At 40.4% G+C, this 19,051-nt stretch overlaps 1 protein-coding gene across 1 annotated transcript in view; it reads left to right on the forward strand.

Annotated features, from left to right (window-relative positions):
• Positions 1-19,051, forward strand: part of CFAP54 (cilia and flagella associated protein 54) — a 199,539-nt gene that overhangs the window by 110,045 nt on the left and 70,443 nt on the right. The window contains exons 40-47 of the mRNA XM_026649001.1: positions 4,135-4,329; positions 5,057-5,144; positions 5,559-5,768; positions 8,159-8,225; positions 8,418-8,600; positions 11,744-11,830; positions 13,635-13,757; positions 15,778-15,831. Coding sequence (XP_026504786.1) covers positions 4,135-4,329; positions 5,057-5,144; positions 5,559-5,768; positions 8,159-8,225; positions 8,418-8,600; positions 11,744-11,830; positions 13,635-13,757; positions 15,778-15,831 — 1,007 coding nt within the window. The remainder of the gene's footprint in view (positions 1-4,134; positions 4,330-5,056; positions 5,145-5,558; positions 5,769-8,158; positions 8,226-8,417; positions 8,601-11,743; positions 11,831-13,634; positions 13,758-15,777; positions 15,832-19,051) is intronic.

The following is a 19,051-nucleotide window of genomic DNA, read 5'->3' on the forward strand; positions in this document are numbered from 1 at the left end:
ATGTCATTGGGAAAGTTTCTAAGGTCTATGGCCTTGGCTACACTTGCAAGTTACAGCGCTGTAAAGCCTTCCCCAGTGCTGTAACTCACTCCCCGTCCACACTGGCAGGGCACTTACAGCGCTGTATCTCCCTGGGTACACCGCTGCAGGTACTCCACATGTCCGAGAGGAATAACAGCTGCAGCGGAATGGCTACGACTCACTGGTGTGAGTGTAAACGCTTGCAGCGCTGTACTAATCACCTTGTCAAGTGGCCAGTCCTCTTCATTGTTGTGACTGTCTGCAGGAATGCGGAAGTGCCGGTTTCAAACCTTGTACCACAGAGAAAAGCAAACAGTTTGTAGCTTGCTTTGAGTGAGTAAATGAATGAGCAGGGGGCCAGGAGTTCGGAACTTGCAAAATAGAGAGCTGACATGCTCCAAAAAGCACTCTCTCTCCCCCCACACTCCCTGTCACAATCCACCCCCCCCACCCGTTTTGAAAAGCACGTTGCAGCCACATGAATGCTGGGATAGCTGCCCATAATGCACCGCTCCCAACACAGCTGCAAATATTGCAAGTGTGGCCACACCACTGCGCTGGCAGCTGTCAGTGTGGACAGACTGCAGCGCTTTTCCCTACTCAGCTGTACAAAGACAGGTTTACCTCACAGCGCTGTACAGCTGCAAGTGTAGCCAAGGCCTATGAGGGAATGTCAGTGAGGAGTAGGAGGAGCAAGAGACCCATGCTCCAAAATAGCTAAGCACTTGGCTGGGATATGGGAGACCCAGCTTCATATGGTCTTCCACATCTCAGATGAGTGTCCTAGCATGGTGCTATTGGCTTTTCTGAGGGTGTGTGTGTGTGTGTGTCTCTCTCTCTCTCTCTCTCTCTTTCTCTCTCTTTCCCCCACCCTAAAAAATCAATTCTGAACCTTAGAAACCTTCTCATTGAAAGTTTCATTGAAACATACATGAAAAGTTTTGGTTCCAATAAAAAAATTAGTTGAAAATATTCCCAACCAGCTCTAGTTACTATACTCAGAAGGTTCAGATGGCCTCTGCTAAAAAGAGAAAAAGATACCAGAGGAGGAAATCATCTGCCTCCTCCTTCATTATCTGTTCACCTTGCAATGTCATCATCAAGGCAGCTAATTTGACTCCTTGTTCGGGAGCCATGTACATTTTCTGGAGTATCTTTTTCCTCCCCGCTGCTTTTCAGAACGATTTGTTTTATTTTTGTGTGGCCTGGAACCTCACCACTACCGACCCGTGAGTCTAGAGTTCACAGAGGTGGGGTATTCTATAGAAATCCAGACCTCCCCACTTACCAGCCCAATCCCCAATCCCTTTTCAGAGACCCCTTTCACAAGAGTGTGTTACATCAAGAAGGGGAGTCCCTTCTAAGTCTTGGTGCAGTGGAAGAAGTGCCTCTATAGTACAAAGGGAAGGGGTTTTATTCCTAATTATTTCCAATAATGAAGGAAAAAAGGGGTCTGGTGCCCATTTTTGGACTTGACACAGCTAACCATCTTCAGCTGCAGATTCAAGTTCTAGGTGGTAAAACTGCCCTCTGTAACTTTTTTTCATTGAGGCACAAGACTGGTATGCAGCTCTCAACCGCTAAGATGCTTATTTTCACATAGTAATTCATCCTGCTCATCCTCCTGTGGTTCTGAGTGGGTATTTTCCACTATCTACAGAATGTTCTGCCGTTTGGTCTATTGACATCACTGAGGGTCTTCATCGAGGGCCCTCGTTATGTGAGAAAACAAGGAGTCCAGATTTACCCATACCTTGAGAATTGGCTCATTTGAGGGAAATCTCCACAACGTGTGACCAACTCGACATGTTGCTTTTTGTAGTTTATACAGATAGGGTAAGAGATCAAACTACTTAGACCCAGAGATTATTCAACTAGATTTCTACTTGCATTAAGCTATACTATGAATATGCGCATTTAGACCCACCATTCAACATTATAGCTTACCTCACGATGGCTCAGGCAACTACCGCAGCTTCTTTGAGAACGAAGTGTTCCAATCTGAAAAACCTGTATGGCAGCAACATAGGGTTCAGTACATACATTTACACAAAATTACTCCTTAGTAGAGACATGAAAATCTGATGCCCACTTTGGCAAAACTGTCTTGCAGTTGCTATTCAGGTAGACTCTGAGCATCCACCTCCTATGATTTAGTTTACTGCTTGTTAGTCACCAGGAGTGGAATAATATCGACAAACACTTGAAGAAGAAACAGTTACTTACTTTATAGTACTTGTGATTCCTCTAGAGGTGTATGTGATGAGTTGGATCACAGAAAACCCCCTTGGGAACTGCCAACTGATGTGCTGAGACTACCTCTGAGACCATTTTCCCTGGCAGCTTGGGACTTCAGTGCCCTGCCTGGTTTGAGCCAGACATGCTAGCCTGCTACAAACACAGACCCAGGTCTGAACAACATCCCCCAAAAGCTGCAGGCTTAACTGAAAACAGCTTAAGAAGGGTTCCTGTCTCCAACACTCAGATGCCCAGCTCGCAATGGGGTCCAAACCCCAAATAAATCCATTTTACCCTGTATAAAGCTTAGACAGGATAAACTCATAAATTGTTCGCCCTCTGTAACACTGATAGAGAGATATGCACAGCTGTTTGCCCCCCCCCAGGTATTAATACATATTCTGGGTTAACTAATAAGTAAAAAGTGATTTTATTAAATACAAAAAGTAGGATTTAAGTGTTTCCAAGTAATAACAGACAGAACAAAGTGAATTACCAAGCAAAATAAAATAAAACATGCAAGTCTAAGCCTAATACCATAGGAAAGTGATTACAGATCAAATCTCACCCTCAGAGATGTTCCAGTAAGCTTCTTTCACAGACTGGATGCCTTCCTAGTCTGGGCACAATCCTTTCCCCTGGTACAGCCCTTATTCCAGCTCAGGTGGTAGCTAGGGGATTTTTCATTACTGCCGCCCCTTTGTTCTGTTCCACCCCCTTATATACCTTTTGCACAAGGCGGGAATCCTTTGTCCTTCTCTGGGTTCCCACCCCTCCTTCTAAATGGAAAAGCACCAGGTTAAAGATGTATTCCAGTTCAGGTGACATGATCACATGTCACTGTAAGACTTCAAGCCTTCATTCCTCCCAGCCTGACTCACAGGAAGGCCTGCAAGCAAACAGAGCCATCCACAGTCAATTGTCCTGGTTGATGGGAGCCATCAAGATTCCAAACCACCATTAATGGTCCACACTTTGCATAACTACAATAGGACCTTAGAGTCATATTTCTAATTTCAGATACAAGAATGATACATTCATACAAATAGGATTACCACACTCAGTAGATTATAAGCTTTGTAATGATACCTTACAAGAGACCTTTTGCATGAAGCATATTTCAATTACATTATATTCACACTCATTAGCATATTTTCATAAAATCATATAGAGTGCAACATCACAGTGTATTCCGCAACCCATGCTTCTTCCGCACAACTACAGAATCCTATAACACCTGGATTCTATACTGGCAAAGGAATTGAGGGACACTTGGGGTCACCCCAACTTTTATGCCATATGGTGTAGGAGGACAACCTCAGAGCATATGGACAACACATCTTGAAGAACCACAGTTACTTGGAATATAGAACATCATGTCTGCAATGATTCCAGCATCCATCACTGTGTAAAATAGGAGCCCAAAGAATACTACTGAATTTTCTGTAGATCTCTGGATTGACATTGTGTTGAGTTGCTGACTGAGTTTCTGGTCCTGGAAAATTTCTCCTTGAAAGCTATATGGGGCAAATAGGAACATTTTAAAACTTACTTGTTTAGCATGCTTTCAGACTAAATCCAGAGTATAAGTAATGCTCAGTGTATCACAGTTCATTTATTCAGAGCAAATTAATATATACTACAGGGAAAGAAAATGTTTCTGAAAAATGCAGCCTGATTTTCTGCTCCCATGTTTATTCACTTTTAATCACAAGTTACCTATTCCTTCTAACCTGCTATTATAAAGACCAGAAATGCCATGTAGAAATCATACACTGAAAATATTTTGTTTGGGTGATATGGTGTAGAAACATTTATGTGAAGGAAATATGGCTGTAACCTATATTTAGTAAATAAATTGCATTTCTGATCTAGAAACCTTTGGAAGAGTACCCAATCAGATCTTTTCAAATGGAAAAGTGGAATTTAGTGTGGGAGCTGAACTGACATTTCTACCAAAACCACTTGACCTTTCTCAAGAAAAATTTAATTTCCGCAGTATGGTCGAAAGCAGACCATTACCTGAGTCACAGCTCTCAGTAGTTGTCTCTTCATATGAAAAAACTATTGGTAAGATATTTACATATTTTTGTTTACAGCTAATACAAACAACTCTGTATACCTATGTTCATGTTCCTCTTCATGCAGTTTTATTCTCTGTCCCTTTCACGTCAGACAGTCTTCACAGCAGGTATTCCCCATCCCCATAGTGTTTATGGGACAGCCCCTGCTCCCCCTCCCCACCTCCTCAATAAAAAATAATGATCCAAAACAAGCCAATACCTCAGTCACAATTTTCAGTAGTTATCTCTTCATATGAAAAATGTTACTTCAGTGGAGCTTCACTGATTTACACCAGTTGAGAATCTGGCTCATGATTTTGTCTTCTGACAGTGTCCCTTTACTTCTTTTTACAGACTTTTCCCAGGAAAGCATTTGACAGCTAAGGAGGTTTATGATTTTTTAAACTGCTGTATGCAACCTGTAGAAATCAGAGAATTGCATTTGTATCATGAATGCTTATTTTCAAACAGGTTCTGTCCGTTTAGTAGGTCTGAAACAGATTCACGTGTATGTCCTGCTCTTGCTCCAGTTGGAGTTAGTGGGAATAGGATTGGGTCCATAGTCACACATTTGAAATTAAAATATCCCCAAATCCTCAGAAACCTTTACATAAAATATTCATAATCTTATTTACTATTTCCTGTGTGCAAATCTATTTCTATTGTAAAGTTGTTCAAGATACAGTAATGGTTTTAATGTTATAATGGATTTTTTTCTAATTGATGAAAAACAGAAATCCTTCAAATAAATAACCAGCGAGACCTCAAGGTGCAGGCTCTGCATGAACTTGGAAATCTTCACTTTTATGCAGGAAAGAAGAGGTACATAGTCTTTGGATGAACAGTAGAAACAAAAATGATGCAATTTTTATTTTTGTAATTTTATCAATAATTTTCCTGATTTTCAGCTCTTCTACGAGTTAATCTGCTGTCTTAATTTCCATGTTGTTCTCCCATCCATTTTCTCTACTAACTGCATTAATGAATGGCTTTCTTTGGAACCAATATATATGCATCTTTACAAAGTAACTGTGTCATTTACCATACAGCTATTTTTTCTTAGTAAAATATTGTCTAGTGAGTTAATCAAAAATTATATTTTTTGTGTCTTACAAATTAGATTCCAGTTTTCTGTTTGAATAAGAATTATTTGTAGCTGATAGAAAACAGAATAAAACTCTTCTTCTGCTACAGAAGATGTCGGCAATATGATGGATGCATTTTTATGTTTTACAGATCTGCTTTTAAATATTGGTGTCAAGCCCTTGATGAAACACTCAACATAGCTGATGTACTTAACAACTGGCAAGAGTTAGATGGCTTTTCAAAAAATGTCTCTGATGACTTTATGGATGGAAGTTCTAAACATTTTAGTGAGAAATGTATTTATCAAGCTGGAATTTGGGGGTGCTTGCATGCAGCAGTTTTAGCAGCTAAGATAGCTCAGTAGGTATTTTATTTTTTAATGTATTTCTTTAGATTTTAGAACTCCACACCAACAAATGCCCATCCAAGGCCTTGAGTGCCCCTGACATAAATTTAAAAACATATTAAAGAGGAGTTATAAAACAAAATCAGTCAAAGCAGCTGTACTTCTCCTATTACCTTGACCATGTCTCTTGCTAATTAACAGTGAGCATGCCCAATAAAGTATAACTGTAAATTCCCACACTGCATCACCGTTTTTCCTTAAAACAAAAATTAATCCCCCAGCTTCCTCAGCCTTCTTCCAATTCCCACTCAAGCACATGAACTTTGTAGCATACCCAGAAGGTTAACAGAGTTGAGCTATTTTAGATCAGCATGTGGAGAGTATTCTAAAGGGAAGTGCCCTCCTTAACACTCTGTGGACAGCCCCCTCTCACAAGCACTGCCCTCTGATTTTAACTGCAGCCGTATGGCATAGGGAGGGATCATAGGAATAGAGTAATAATATATGTATAAAACATAAAAATCTAATAAATGATTGACAAATTGTAGCCAAAAGGACTTTACATCCTTATTAATTTTCAATAGAAACATCAACATTTTCAAGTTAGTGCTCTTAATGAATATTAATATATTGGGGCAAATTTAATGGGGAAAATAGTAATTTTTCTGATTAGTCTTAGATCAGATGAAGTTTTATCTGTTGTGTGCAGGACTACCACAAATAACTATATCAGCCAAGCTATCGTATGCATACTATTAAAAGACCATAGTTAAGATTCTGTTTTGTGCCTCTAAGAGGCACAGCACAGAATTAGCAGCCGGAGGGGGGGAGGGAGGGGCAGGGTCATAGGTGGCTTAAACTACCTTTTGTGGCCACTGATCCTGAGCTGCTCTGCAGCCCCAGGTGTAACTTAAGCAGCAGCCTGTCCCTGACTGCCTTGGGCAACAGTGCACCCGGAATCTCTACAGCACTATGGCCCCACCCACAGTACACTTCCACCCCATGCGAGTGTCACAGTTCAGGGCAACTGCACCTGTATTCCCCCTCCGTGGTCCGCCAAGGGCACCCATGTCAGCAGCCATCACCTCTGTTGGGTAGCAACCCTCATCTGTCTGCCTCCTGACCAGGGTTTTTCCAGGCTGTGCAGTTCCCTGCCTACACTGATATTCCCACCAAGCCAGACTGCCTAAACAGGGTACCATCTCCTGTTTGCTTTCTCTTCAAAGTCTATGGACAGCCTAATGGCCTATAGCTATAAATTACAATATAGCTCTTTATAAGTAAGCACATTTATTCTGAAGGTAAGAGCATTACCGAGAAAGCATATTAAAACAATAAAAGAATCTACATGCATGCTAAAAAGCTTACAAGAGGTCACCCCAACTCCAGTCTCTGGCGCTAAGTGTCACTCCATCAAAACTCACAACTGGGTTTTCCCTGTGGTTACAAGTTCATGATTGTCTCAGATTCAGAACCAGAACAACCAGGAATAGTTCAGCCTTTTCCTTTCTATAGCACGGGCCTTTGATCTTGGTCTCATGTAATAGACGATCAGCAGACAGTGACCCCTCCTCAGGGCATATTTTCAAAAGGCTGGGTTTTTGCATTCCCCAGAGATGTGGAATTTGCATTCACCTCCCCCTAGATATTCCCCAGGAAAACCACTTAACACTTTTTGTTCCACAAGTCCATTCTTATCTGGCACATTGTTCAATATAGTCCTTTGATCCTCCAGGTCTCACATATGTAACATATCCCCACACTGGAGGTTACATACAACACTGGCCCACAATTATACATAACCCATTCATTTAATACAATGGACCCCAAAGATACTTAAATTTAATTCAGTTAGGTCTCCCAAGGATGTTGCAGGAAATTGCCATATCTGTCACAGCTAGAGCTTGTGAGGGAATCCTGGGAAACCAGCCTTACAGCTGTCTACCTCAATTCCTGCACTGGGGGAATCCTTCTCCATCAATTTCCAGGGCTTTTAGAGCCAGTTTATGCTGCTCTGGCCCTTTTACTCAAAGTAATGGGTCTGGAGCAGAGGTAAGGATTTTGCCCCATAAAATGCAAAAGATTAAAGCACCTTGCACATATTATACACAGAATAGTGGCCAATCATCATGAAATCTCTGGTGAGATATTATGAGGGGGGATATAACCACATATCTATTTGTTTCTCTTTTTTCTATATAGGTTCTTATACTGCCCTCATCACCATAATATTGAGAACCTTCCAGTAGTTCATTAAGCCATGTGACTTAACATTTTCAGATCTGAAAAACTGCTAGAGTTCATTATTAATAATAATAATGATAGTAGGGGAAAAAAGCTTTGTTAATTAACATAAATTAATGAACACGTTCAAATGTCTTGCTTATATGTTATACTTACTCAGGTACATATTGACATCAAATGTGAGACTAAGAACTAAATGCTGCATTTTCTCTGCTATACTCTTTAAGGTAAGGATATATTTTCATTTAGAATTTATTCAGTAGTTGGCATATTGTTTTCAAGGTGCATGGTTTCATTTGGAGCCAGGTGAAATATAGAAGTTGACTGAATTTCATTTTGAGTTTTGGGAATTATTCATCCTTTTTTATGCTTCACAGCTGCATATATACTTACAAATATGTCATTTTTATTATTTTCAGACATTGTTTAAAGTCTCTATTCCACATCCCACAGCTGATTGTGACTTTGCACAATATGAAATACACAAACTTATTCCTGGCATTGATTTGTTCTCTGATCGCTACAGAGCTGATGTCTCCACTGTAGTTGCAAGTCTGAGTTTTCTTATATTTGAATTGCATTGTGCAAAGCAAAATCTAATAGTAAGTACTATTCAAAAACATATATGAATGAATTGTAAGTCATCATATTTAATAGAAAATTGTTATGCTTAATCTGTTGTGGGTACCTTGCATGTTTTGGAGAGAGCCCTTGTTATCTTTGTCGGCTCTTGGTCTGGGGGCTGTTGCAACAGGGTCATGGCACAGAGTTCTGCATTTTTTAATCCCTTAGGGCAGAGATTCTCAAACCGGGGTGTGTGTATGCCCCGGGAAGGAGGGTGCCCCTGGGGGCATCATGGAATGTATTTGGGGGGACGGGCTGTGAGAAGCTTTAGGGGAAAAAAAACTTTCTGCAGACATTGAGAACTGGGCAGCTAGAGAGTGGCGGCTGCTGGCCGAGCGCCCAGCTCTGAAGGCTGCGCCACCACCAGCAGCAGCAGAGAAGTAAGGGTAGCAATACCATACCATGACACCCATCATATTTCTGCTATGCTGCTGGCGGTGATGCTGCCTTCAGAGGTGGGCATCTGGGCAGCAGCCACCGCTCTCTGCTTTGCCTTCAGAGCTGTGTGGCCAGAGAGCGACGGCTGCTGGCTGGGTGCCTGGGGCCGGGAGCACATAAACTACTGCAGACACAAAGAAGGGGGGCATGATCAAATAAGTTTGAGAATGACTGCCTTAGGGTCTGTACATTAGGGTCTGTACATTTTGGGTGTATAAGGTCAGCGATACTGATGTATTATTTCATGCCATGATGTTAAAAGAAGTGTTGATGGAATATTGTAATGGTCTCTCCCTTTCTCTCTCTCTCATTTATTTCCTCCCTCCTTGAAAGTGTCAGTACTAGTCAATGAGTAGAGCTAAGCTCAGGCATAGAAGTTCTTTTCACATGAAGCCAGATGCAGAGATAAACTAGGATTTTATCCAGTTTACAAATGGAATTGGCTGCAGAGCTAAACAACCTTTGTGCTTATGCTGTGTCTTCCTAAGTAGATGCAGCTGCTGGCTTTTCTACCACTCACGGTGTGTCCAGGTTGTCAGTGGATTACAATTTGTTAGCATAGATAGGGCACTTGTACATGACAGGAAGCCAAAATTGCATTGTGTGTCTACTGTTCCTAAGCACTTTGGAGGAAAACACATAATATATGTGATTTCAAAAGCCGCTGTACTCCAAGAGTGAGTGTAAATGCAATATATTCAAAGCACATTAGAGAACTTTAATTATAGATTCAGTAAGTAAGTTATTTTAGTTTTGTTTTCCCCACTTTCATTTTCTCTTCCTTCTCTTAAAGATCAGTCTTCACTACTTCCCTCCCTTATTGATTATCTTTACTAGAGCCCTGCGCGGGACTGTTTCTTTAATTCTGCTTCTGTCCCACCCTGCAATACCCTAAGTTGCTTAATATATATACAAATGGAATTCAGATACACTTTTATCACTAAAAGAATAAAACAAATCTTGTTTAAGCTATGTAAGAAATACTTTAACTCCTGTTATAATAGACAGCAAATTTCTTTCAATCCCTCGCTTAAGTATTGAAACCTTTATTTAAAAAAAAAAGAAAAACTTGCTTTACTTTGCCACAGTCTCTTTTTTTTGCCCACCCAGTCGCATCCGCAACAAAGTACATTTTACCTTCTTCTGCTATTATGACAGCATGTCCTGCTGCAAGGCTCTGGTCTGTACCCCTGCCCTCCACCAAGTTCCTTCCCATTTTCCACTTTAATTCTGTCCCCTCCTAGCCTCCAGGTTAATTTTATTCTATACAGATTGCTTCTTTCTCTCCTACTTTAATAAAACACACTCTCACCTGCTTATCAATCTCAGAGAGCAGATTGCTAGTTGAAGAAGTACTTCACACACCTCTTTATGCACATCTATAGACACATTGCTCCTGTATCAGGTAGAGTAGCTAGTCGGCAATAGATCAGAGGCACTGCAATAGCAGTACCAGCAGGGTAAGAGCTACATTTCCACCATATTGTACAGTGTAATCAGCTATGGGACTATTTTGGACAATGGACACCATTAAAGCACACTTAAAGTGAGGTCAAATTTGGCTCCAGGTTTTGGTTTGATAAAATAATATTTTACGGAATATATTTTTTTCAGAAATATTTTAAATTTGTAGAGAAAACATTTCAAGAACAAACTAAGATTCCCTTGAGGACTTTGTAATACAGACACAGCACTATTAAACTAGTTCATGAGAACCGTAAAGTGACATTGACAAGAAAATAAATATAAGCCAAAGTAACACTGCATAGCTTGTTTTCGTTGTCCACACTGAAAGAAAATTAAAAAGAAAAAACAGTATAAGTGGTTAACAGTAAAGCAGATTACAAAAGTTCTTTCAATGTTAATCCAAATATGATTTTTAACCTGAGTATATTTTAATCTGTAAAATAGTGAACAAAGTTTATTTATTATTGCAGGACTGGGTCCTAGTACATTATACTTTTTTGTGTGAGTTACCCTTAGATCAGCAGTTGAATTGAAATTAATGGGACTGTTTGGATAGTTAAATATTAATCACATAAGTAAAGATTATCGGATCAAGCATTTACCTTTTATTAACTTTGTCTAATAAAAATAATTTAGATCAAGAGACACATTCACTGTTGGATAAGCAGGTCCAACTCAACTGAGCCTTGTCAGGATTCAATTTGTATTCTAATCTAAATAGTTTAAATTAGAAAATTATTATATTTGACTAGGTATTTACTATTTTATAATGTCATCGGTATCGTTTTATCCTTTTAGTGATTGTTTTAGAAAATTTTTGGCATCAGAGTACAGACTTTTTGAGCAACCCTGTGTACTAAATTCTTTCAAATAGATGTACTCTCTTATGGTACATCAAACACCCCTGAGCTAAGAGGACAATTTTGAGGAAACTTTAAATTCTGTTGTATTGATCGGATGAAAGACAGTGCTCTTAAGAATAGTAGGATTGGCTTTAGCCATTTACAGAATTTTGTAAAGTATCCATTCTTCATAGAACACAAGAGAAGCAGTTCTGAAGAAGATATCAAGCCAGGATGGCAATGGAAGTACTAGTACTATAAATTAGGCTACTTTCATGTGTTTTCTTTAATGTACAGTCTTTGCAGTACTGTATTTTTGTATTGGCAGACTTTCTGGCTTTTATGTCTAGACCGCCTAACATTTTTTTCTGCAGGTTTTGCCACTATTTACATTGTACCAATACTTTGTTTCTGAAATTTGTCGGGACCCGGTTAAATGTATTGAAGGAAGAATCCTCAAGGTAATGTAAAACTTTCTAGCTGCTACAACATATTACATTTTTGAATAAACTTTTCATTTAACTTTATTACTAAATGTAATTGATTTACTGTTGCTTGGTATATAACATTGTGCCATGAACTGTAAAAGAAATACTTTATACTTGAGTTTTTGTTCAATATTTCTTCTCTTGATGAGCACCTTGATGGAATGAGAGTCCTTTGTGATTGAAATCACTATTATTTTTTATTATTGTCTTTACTAATCAAGACTCCTACAATAGTCAAAAATATGAACATAACATATTCCCTCTGAGTCTGGCCTTTTTCTTTGGCAAACATTGATTCTTCTTCGAGTGGTGTCCCGGTGTGTGCTCCACTCTAGGTGTCGGTGCGTCCCTGCGCCGGAGATCGGAGATTTTTTGCAGCAGTACTCGGTCAGGGGAAGGGCGCGCACAGGAGCTGTCTTGTGCAGCCATCGGTGTCTCCTGTAGCGTGCGGACCCCCGACTGTCCCCTCAGTTCCTTCTCAACTGTCCTTGGCTGCAGACGGAGCTCTCCTTGATACTTTCTGGAGAAAAAAAAAGTTACATAGGAACTTATTAGTCTATACTTAGTTACATAGTTTCGTTAGTTCCTCTTAGAGGATTTTCTTCAACAAAAATAATTTCTTTACTTAGTTCTCCATTTACAAATAGCTCTATGGTTTACCACATCAATTAACTCCCACCCTCGTCTATTGTGGGGGAGGAGGGCTCAACGGGGTTTAAAAGTGTGACTCCTGCCGTGAACCAATGCCGGTCTCTGACGGCCACACATCCTACATCCGCTGTCTGGGAGAAACTCATATCTCCCAGAAATGCATACACTGCAGCAACTTGAAGTCAAGAGCAAGTCGCGATAGGGATTTCGGTTTGAAAATGCTTCTGATGGAGAAATCCCTCCAACTTCCACAAGAGACGTCCTCCAGGGAGTTTCATAAACTGAGATACCTAAGCAATGATAAGGCTCCAACTTCCAAAACTATCAGGAAGCGAGCCTCGACCTCTCCAACAAGAGACTCTCACAAAAAGAGAGCTTCCCTAGCGAAGTCTTTACCCTCAGTGCTCCACTCATCCAGAGAGATTACTTATGAGGCACCGGGCTCCTCCAGCACCGTCCCTCAGCGGACCTCTGCCGAGCCCCAGCGCGCAGCACTGGAGTCAAGATGTCTCCTGCTCTTTAATTTTTTTTAAAATATGGAGTGTACGTGAATGTGGCTGTCCTTGTTCACTTTCTTACTCACTGTCAACACCAGTAATGTCATCAAGAACATTGTCATAACTTTTGGAATAGGTTTGTCACTTCATTTGTACTCCTGCTAAAGTTCTTTAAATCTTAGTGTGAGAGCATTTTTAAAAATAGCATAACTTGTAAGTGAAAGTGTTCTATTATAGAGTTTGGATAACTCAAGGAAATTATGAGGATTGTGGAGAGGGGTGAGTACATTGATTTGGATAAAATATAGTTCATTGACTTGAACTATAACTATAAAGTTCTAACCAAACCTGAACCCTAATTGAATTTTTTTTTCAGTTTTGGAGAAAGTTTGTTTATTTTATTGTTGTTACATGAGATCTTCAGCTTTTGGGTTCATTTATTCAGTACAAGATATATAGGATAGCTGTCTAGCAGAGAACATTCTCCATTAAATTGTGTCCATTTTAAATGGTCAAACTTTGGGTCAAAATTACTTGACGATTTCCCTTTTAATATAATGTATTGTAAGGAAATGGAATGACTAAAAAAAGGCACTAAAACTAAATCTCAGTTTCTTATTTCTTTAAAGATTAAAGTACTTACAGATTTAAGATTTTTTGCGGAGGCTTTCTGTGAACTGTGTCTGCTCAATCATGGCGAAAAAATTCCCTGGAAAGTACCTGCAGGCTACAGACTTATTGGGAAAATGATGGTAAAATATGCATGCTTGGATTATATTTATACCCTTACTTGGTTCTCCTTCATAGAATTATAAAGATCCAAAACCTTTACAAGCAGTAGAGCCATTACTAGTTCCTGAAATTACGAGTACTCCAGCATCATGCAATAAGCAGTTTAGGTGACATGCACTGAATGAGGGAGAAAACCATACATTGAACAGTGAAGACAAAAATAAATTTTGAATACCTTTCTTGTTCACTGTGTGTCATCCAGCCTATACAATGAGTAAGGCAGGCGTCTTGCAGGAAGAAAAAAAAGAGTATGTGACCATGTAGTTTAAGGCTATAGGTGAAATCCTAGCCTTATTTCAGCCTATGGCAAAATTCCCATTGACTTCAGTGATGCCAGGATTTCACCCTTTCTTATAATGCATATGCACAAAGGGACAGAGTTCAGGATATATGTACTTGGGTATCTCCTGATCTTGAAACATTTTATTTTGCAACTTTAACATTCCTTTCATGTAATTTCATGTAAAGAATGTGTGTGTGTGTGTGTGTGTGTGTGTGTGTGTGTACTTTGGTGTCCAAAACAAAGGTCTGATAGCCTGATTAGTTCTGTTGTTTGTCATTTGAGAATTAGAATCACTCAGGCTAGATTAAAAAATAAACTAACAAGTTACAAATCATATCTTTTCACTTCTTGAGTTCTTTAATTGCCTTCAGTTAACATTATTTTCCTCTCTTCCTTTTAATATTACCATTTTTAGCATTTCACTATAGGAGAAGCTTATAGCCTTTTAAAAGGGCCACTGTCATTTTGGAATCCAGTCAGTCTGGAAAGATGAGTACAAATTAATTTTACATACCAAATATGCCCCCAAGTTCCTCGAAAATTTTGTAGCATTACAATTACATGGTCTTTTTAAAAATGTTTTTATTCCTCTGTTTGTGTGAAAAGCTAACACAGGCAACAGGGGAAATGACTGACTGTGGGGAAACAGTGAAACTGACTACAGAGGCAGTGACATCAAATGCACAAAAGGCTAGATTCTGATTTCTGTTTCACCAGTCATAGGTGCCGACTCCGTGGGTGCTCTGGGGCTGGGAGCACCCACAGGGAAAAATTAGTGGCAAGCTCCCGCGCCCCACCTCCTCCTCCGCCTCCTTCCCTGAGCACGCCGTGTCCCCCGCTCCTCCACCTACCTCCCAGTGTTTCCCACTGTGCTTGGAGGGCGGGGGAGGAGTGGGAATGTGGCGTGCTCAGGGGAGGATGTGGGGAAGAGGTGGGGCCAGGGCGGGGATTTGGGGAAGGAGTCGGAATAGGGGTAAGGAGGGGGCGGAGTTAGGGTGGGGCCTTTGGGGAAGGGGTTGGAATGGGGGCGGGGCAGGGGTGGAGTCGGGGGGGGGTTGAGCACCCACAGGCGGGAGCAGAAGTCGGCGCCTATGCCACCAGTGTTGTTGAGACCAGTATCGGGGCTAAGTAAAACCGATTACAAAGAATCTGAAAATATACAAAATGTCAAAAACACAAATAATCTTAAAAAAAAAAAGAGAGAAAAAAATCTTCCTTTCCCCATTTTAATGTGTAGCAATCTTAGGTTTCATATGAAACATTACTTAAATGAAAAGTGTTCACGCAGAAAGATGATCTTATTTAAAATTGCCAACATTTCTTTCAAACAAATGCCATAGGAAGACACTTAATGGGTTAAGAAGCTGAAAGTCTTACAAGAGTAAGATACCAGTGTTGTTGCCTAAAGAGAGTGAGCATATTGCACCCCCACTAGATTGGACCTTAGAGGACACCAGTACCATTAGTGATATTTTCTTTGGCCCTCTGGGAATCTTCATTATTCAGAGCAGCACTTAAACATGTGCTCAGCAACACTGAAGTCAATTGCATTTGAACACATGCTTAAATCCGTTTCTGAACTGAGGCTTACATGACAATATAGCATGTGACACTGTACCATTACATTGGTTTCCCCCAAGTTCCTTGTAAGATCATCAGCAACTCATTCATCATTCATTGTTACATTTTAATTACAGTCTTTTCAGAAATTCGACTCATCAAAACCCCTCCTGACGAATGCAAACTTACAGGTAAGAAAACAACTTTGTCTCATAGAACTAAAATATTAGTGCAGAGCATGACTATTCACCTGAATAGTACCTGTTAGAGTCAATAGGAATTATGTGACGTGGAGTATATACCTATTTCTGTGCTTTCTATACAACTTTGTATTGTTCATTATATGCCTCTGTAAAGGTTTCCTTTTATTATTATTATTTATTTATTTATTTATTTATTTTATGTTAATAACACTCTTTAGCACTTCATAAACATTAAATTTCACAACAGGCATCTTTGGATAGGGGTTAGTGTCACTGTGCCTCAGTGGGTCATAACAGAATATCAGATTCAGGACAAATGCTAAGAAATAGGGCAGACACACTGCAAAACTGGTGGTTATTCTTCCATGAGAAATTCCAAGCAAGCAACAAAAGTAAATTTCTGTCTTACTACACTGGCTACCAAGAAGTCAGAAATGCAGTCTCCTTATGTATTGCAGTCCTTGTTTCAACTCCCAGGCACTAGACTTAATGATGAGTGGTTATTTAAAACCAATTTCATCAACCAAAGGGCTCTTCTGATTCCAAAGGACCAGCCACACGCCCAGGTCAATATATAACTTAGATCTTACCCTAGAATCATGCTGTTGCCATTCCTTTAGTATCTAATATCTAAAGGTTTATTTGTAAGAGAAAAGAAGAGAGAGTTAAAATTGGTTAAAAGAATCAAATACATACAATAATTACAAAGTTCTTGGATCAGGCTTGAAGCAGTGATGAAAAAAACTGCTGGCTTGTTAAGTCTCTGGTTGCTTCCAAATGATTAGAAGGTCCTCAGTCCTTTGGTTAGAATACTCCCATTAATATAAGTTCATAGTCCAGAGATCAGAGCAGGAAAGAGGTTAAATGGAGATGTTTCCTGGGCCTTTTATACTTTCTGCCATATGTTGGGAACTTCATTGTCCCAAACAAAGCCCTCAGCACAGTTAGTGGAAAAGTACAGCCATAATATGTAGTCCAGCGTCACATGAGCTGGTCACATGCCCTTGCATACTTCGATGAGTCATAGCAGGGGCCATTACCCATATTCTGACTGGAGCATCCACAGGAAAAAGCAACAGAGGGTCTTGTGGCACCTTTAAGACTAACAGATGTATTGGAGCATAAGCTTTCGTGGGTGAATACCCACTTCGTCAGATGCATGTGGGTATTCACCCATGAAAGCTTATGCTCCAATACATCTGTTAGTCTTAAAAGTGCCACAAGACTCTCTGCTGCTTTTTACAGATCCAGACTAACACGGCTACCCCTCTGATACTTGACATCCACAGGAAAGTCCATCAGGTGGGGGATAAGCTTCTTCCATGGCCCATTGTGTTTGTTGATGGGCTATCAACTTGAATACTCCATTCACAATGTTCTGGCTAGATTGGATGTAAACCACCTGGTGGGTGTTACCCAGGAGCAAACACTTTTGAAATACAGGTACATAGTCAATATTCATAACTTCATGAATACATGCATGATACATATGATACATGCATACTGTAACGGGATGATGACTCACCGGCACAGCGCCTCCTGCTGGTTGTCCAGGGAATTAGCTCTTTTCCAGCTCGGAGCGCCCTCTGCAGGCCGGCTGATGTCTCGCCTGCCACTGGCCCCCATGTCCCTCCCGGACTCTGGTGCCCTTTACCCAGCGGTTCTGCCCACTGCAGCAACCCCCAATCTGGGTTTCCCCACTCAGGGGTACCCCTAACCACTATCCCCACTTCAGTATAAGGCTACTTCCAGTCACCATCTAGCCCCCGTTCACTGGGGCAGATTGCAGTTTACAAGCCAATCATCACAGGCAAGGGGGATTTGGACCTGCTGCCTTGGCCTACCCCTGGGCTGCCCTCTGCAACCCCAGTACCCTTCTGGGCCTTTAACAAGGTCTGCAGCCTGGGGGGTTTCCAGGCCAGAGCTCCCCAGCTCCTCTGGCCTTCCCCCAGCCCTGCTCCACTCTAGGCACTCTGTTCAGCTCCCAGCAGCCAGGCCCATCCCTCTTAACAGCTAGAGAGAGACTGTCTCTGCTTCTGGCCCACTGCCCTCTTATAAGGGCCAGCTGGGCCCTGATTAAGCTGGCTGTAGTTGTGGCTGCTTTCTCAATCAGCCCAGCCTTTCCCCTGCCACAGCCCTCTCCCAGGGCTGTTTTAAGCCCTTCAAGGCAGGAGCGGGGTAACCACCCTGCTACACATACACATAGGATAATCATATTCAACAAATCATAACTTTTCCATTGACACCTTACATGACATACTTTGCACAAGATTTGTTGCGATTGCAGTGGTAGCAACAATAATATACATGGTCATATTTTAATCATATAACATCACAGTTAGTATTATTATTGCCAGTTTATCAAGTGAGAAAACTGAGAGATTTGACATGACCAAAGCAGGAGAATCTCCACAGGATCACTGTGACTCTATCTTAAGATTTGATTTAGTTAGTTCTGCTATTTATACTTCATGGTACTATATTCAGAACCTCTTCTAGCTTTGTTATTCCTTTCAGTGCTGTCTTATATGTTTTTCTAATGGCAGGGTGGATATCTGAAATCTATATTTAGAAAAATATGGGAGGACACAGAATCCATAGTCTACATAATGAATTACCCATTCCTAATTTTAGTGAAAGTTGCATGGTAACTATTTACTTATCTTTTAGTTTCCAGGGTTTTAACATTTTTTCTCCCTAGTGCTGTGTACAAGATCCAGGGGGAAACAGCCAGTTGAATATGCAGGAGAAACAGTGAAACTGACTCTACACAAAGTTCTGTCGATGCACTATGTAAATAAGCAAACTTTAATTTACAGTAAGTTTACGTGTCACTTGTAACAACAGTTAGTAGACAGAAGCGAGATTTTTTAATTGTCGGCGTCTCTTTTGTTAACTCAATTTATTCAGACTTTTGTCTGAGTAATGGTTTGAAAGTACATGTCCCATCTTGGTCTACTGGTTAGAGCACTGAGCCAATATTTTTGGTTTCTATAGTCGGGTCTTGCCTTTGGTTTCTGTGTGATCTTGGGGAACCATGTATCCTTCCTATTTCTAAGTTTACCCATCTAAAATGAGGATATTAAAAGTCAATCTTCTTGAAGAATGATTAAAGGATATTTCTAAAGCATATTGGGATTGTCTGATGGAGGGCTATCTAACTACCAGAAATATATTTTCATGTTTTCCTTTCTCAACAGCCTGGGTG

This window comes from Terrapene carolina, unplaced genomic scaffold (assembly GCF_002925995.2).
Source record: "Terrapene carolina triunguis isolate 2854851 unplaced genomic scaffold, T_m_triunguis-2.0 Scaffold68, whole genome shotgun sequence".
Lineage (NCBI taxonomy): Eukaryota > Metazoa > Chordata > Testudines > Emydidae > Terrapene > Terrapene triunguis.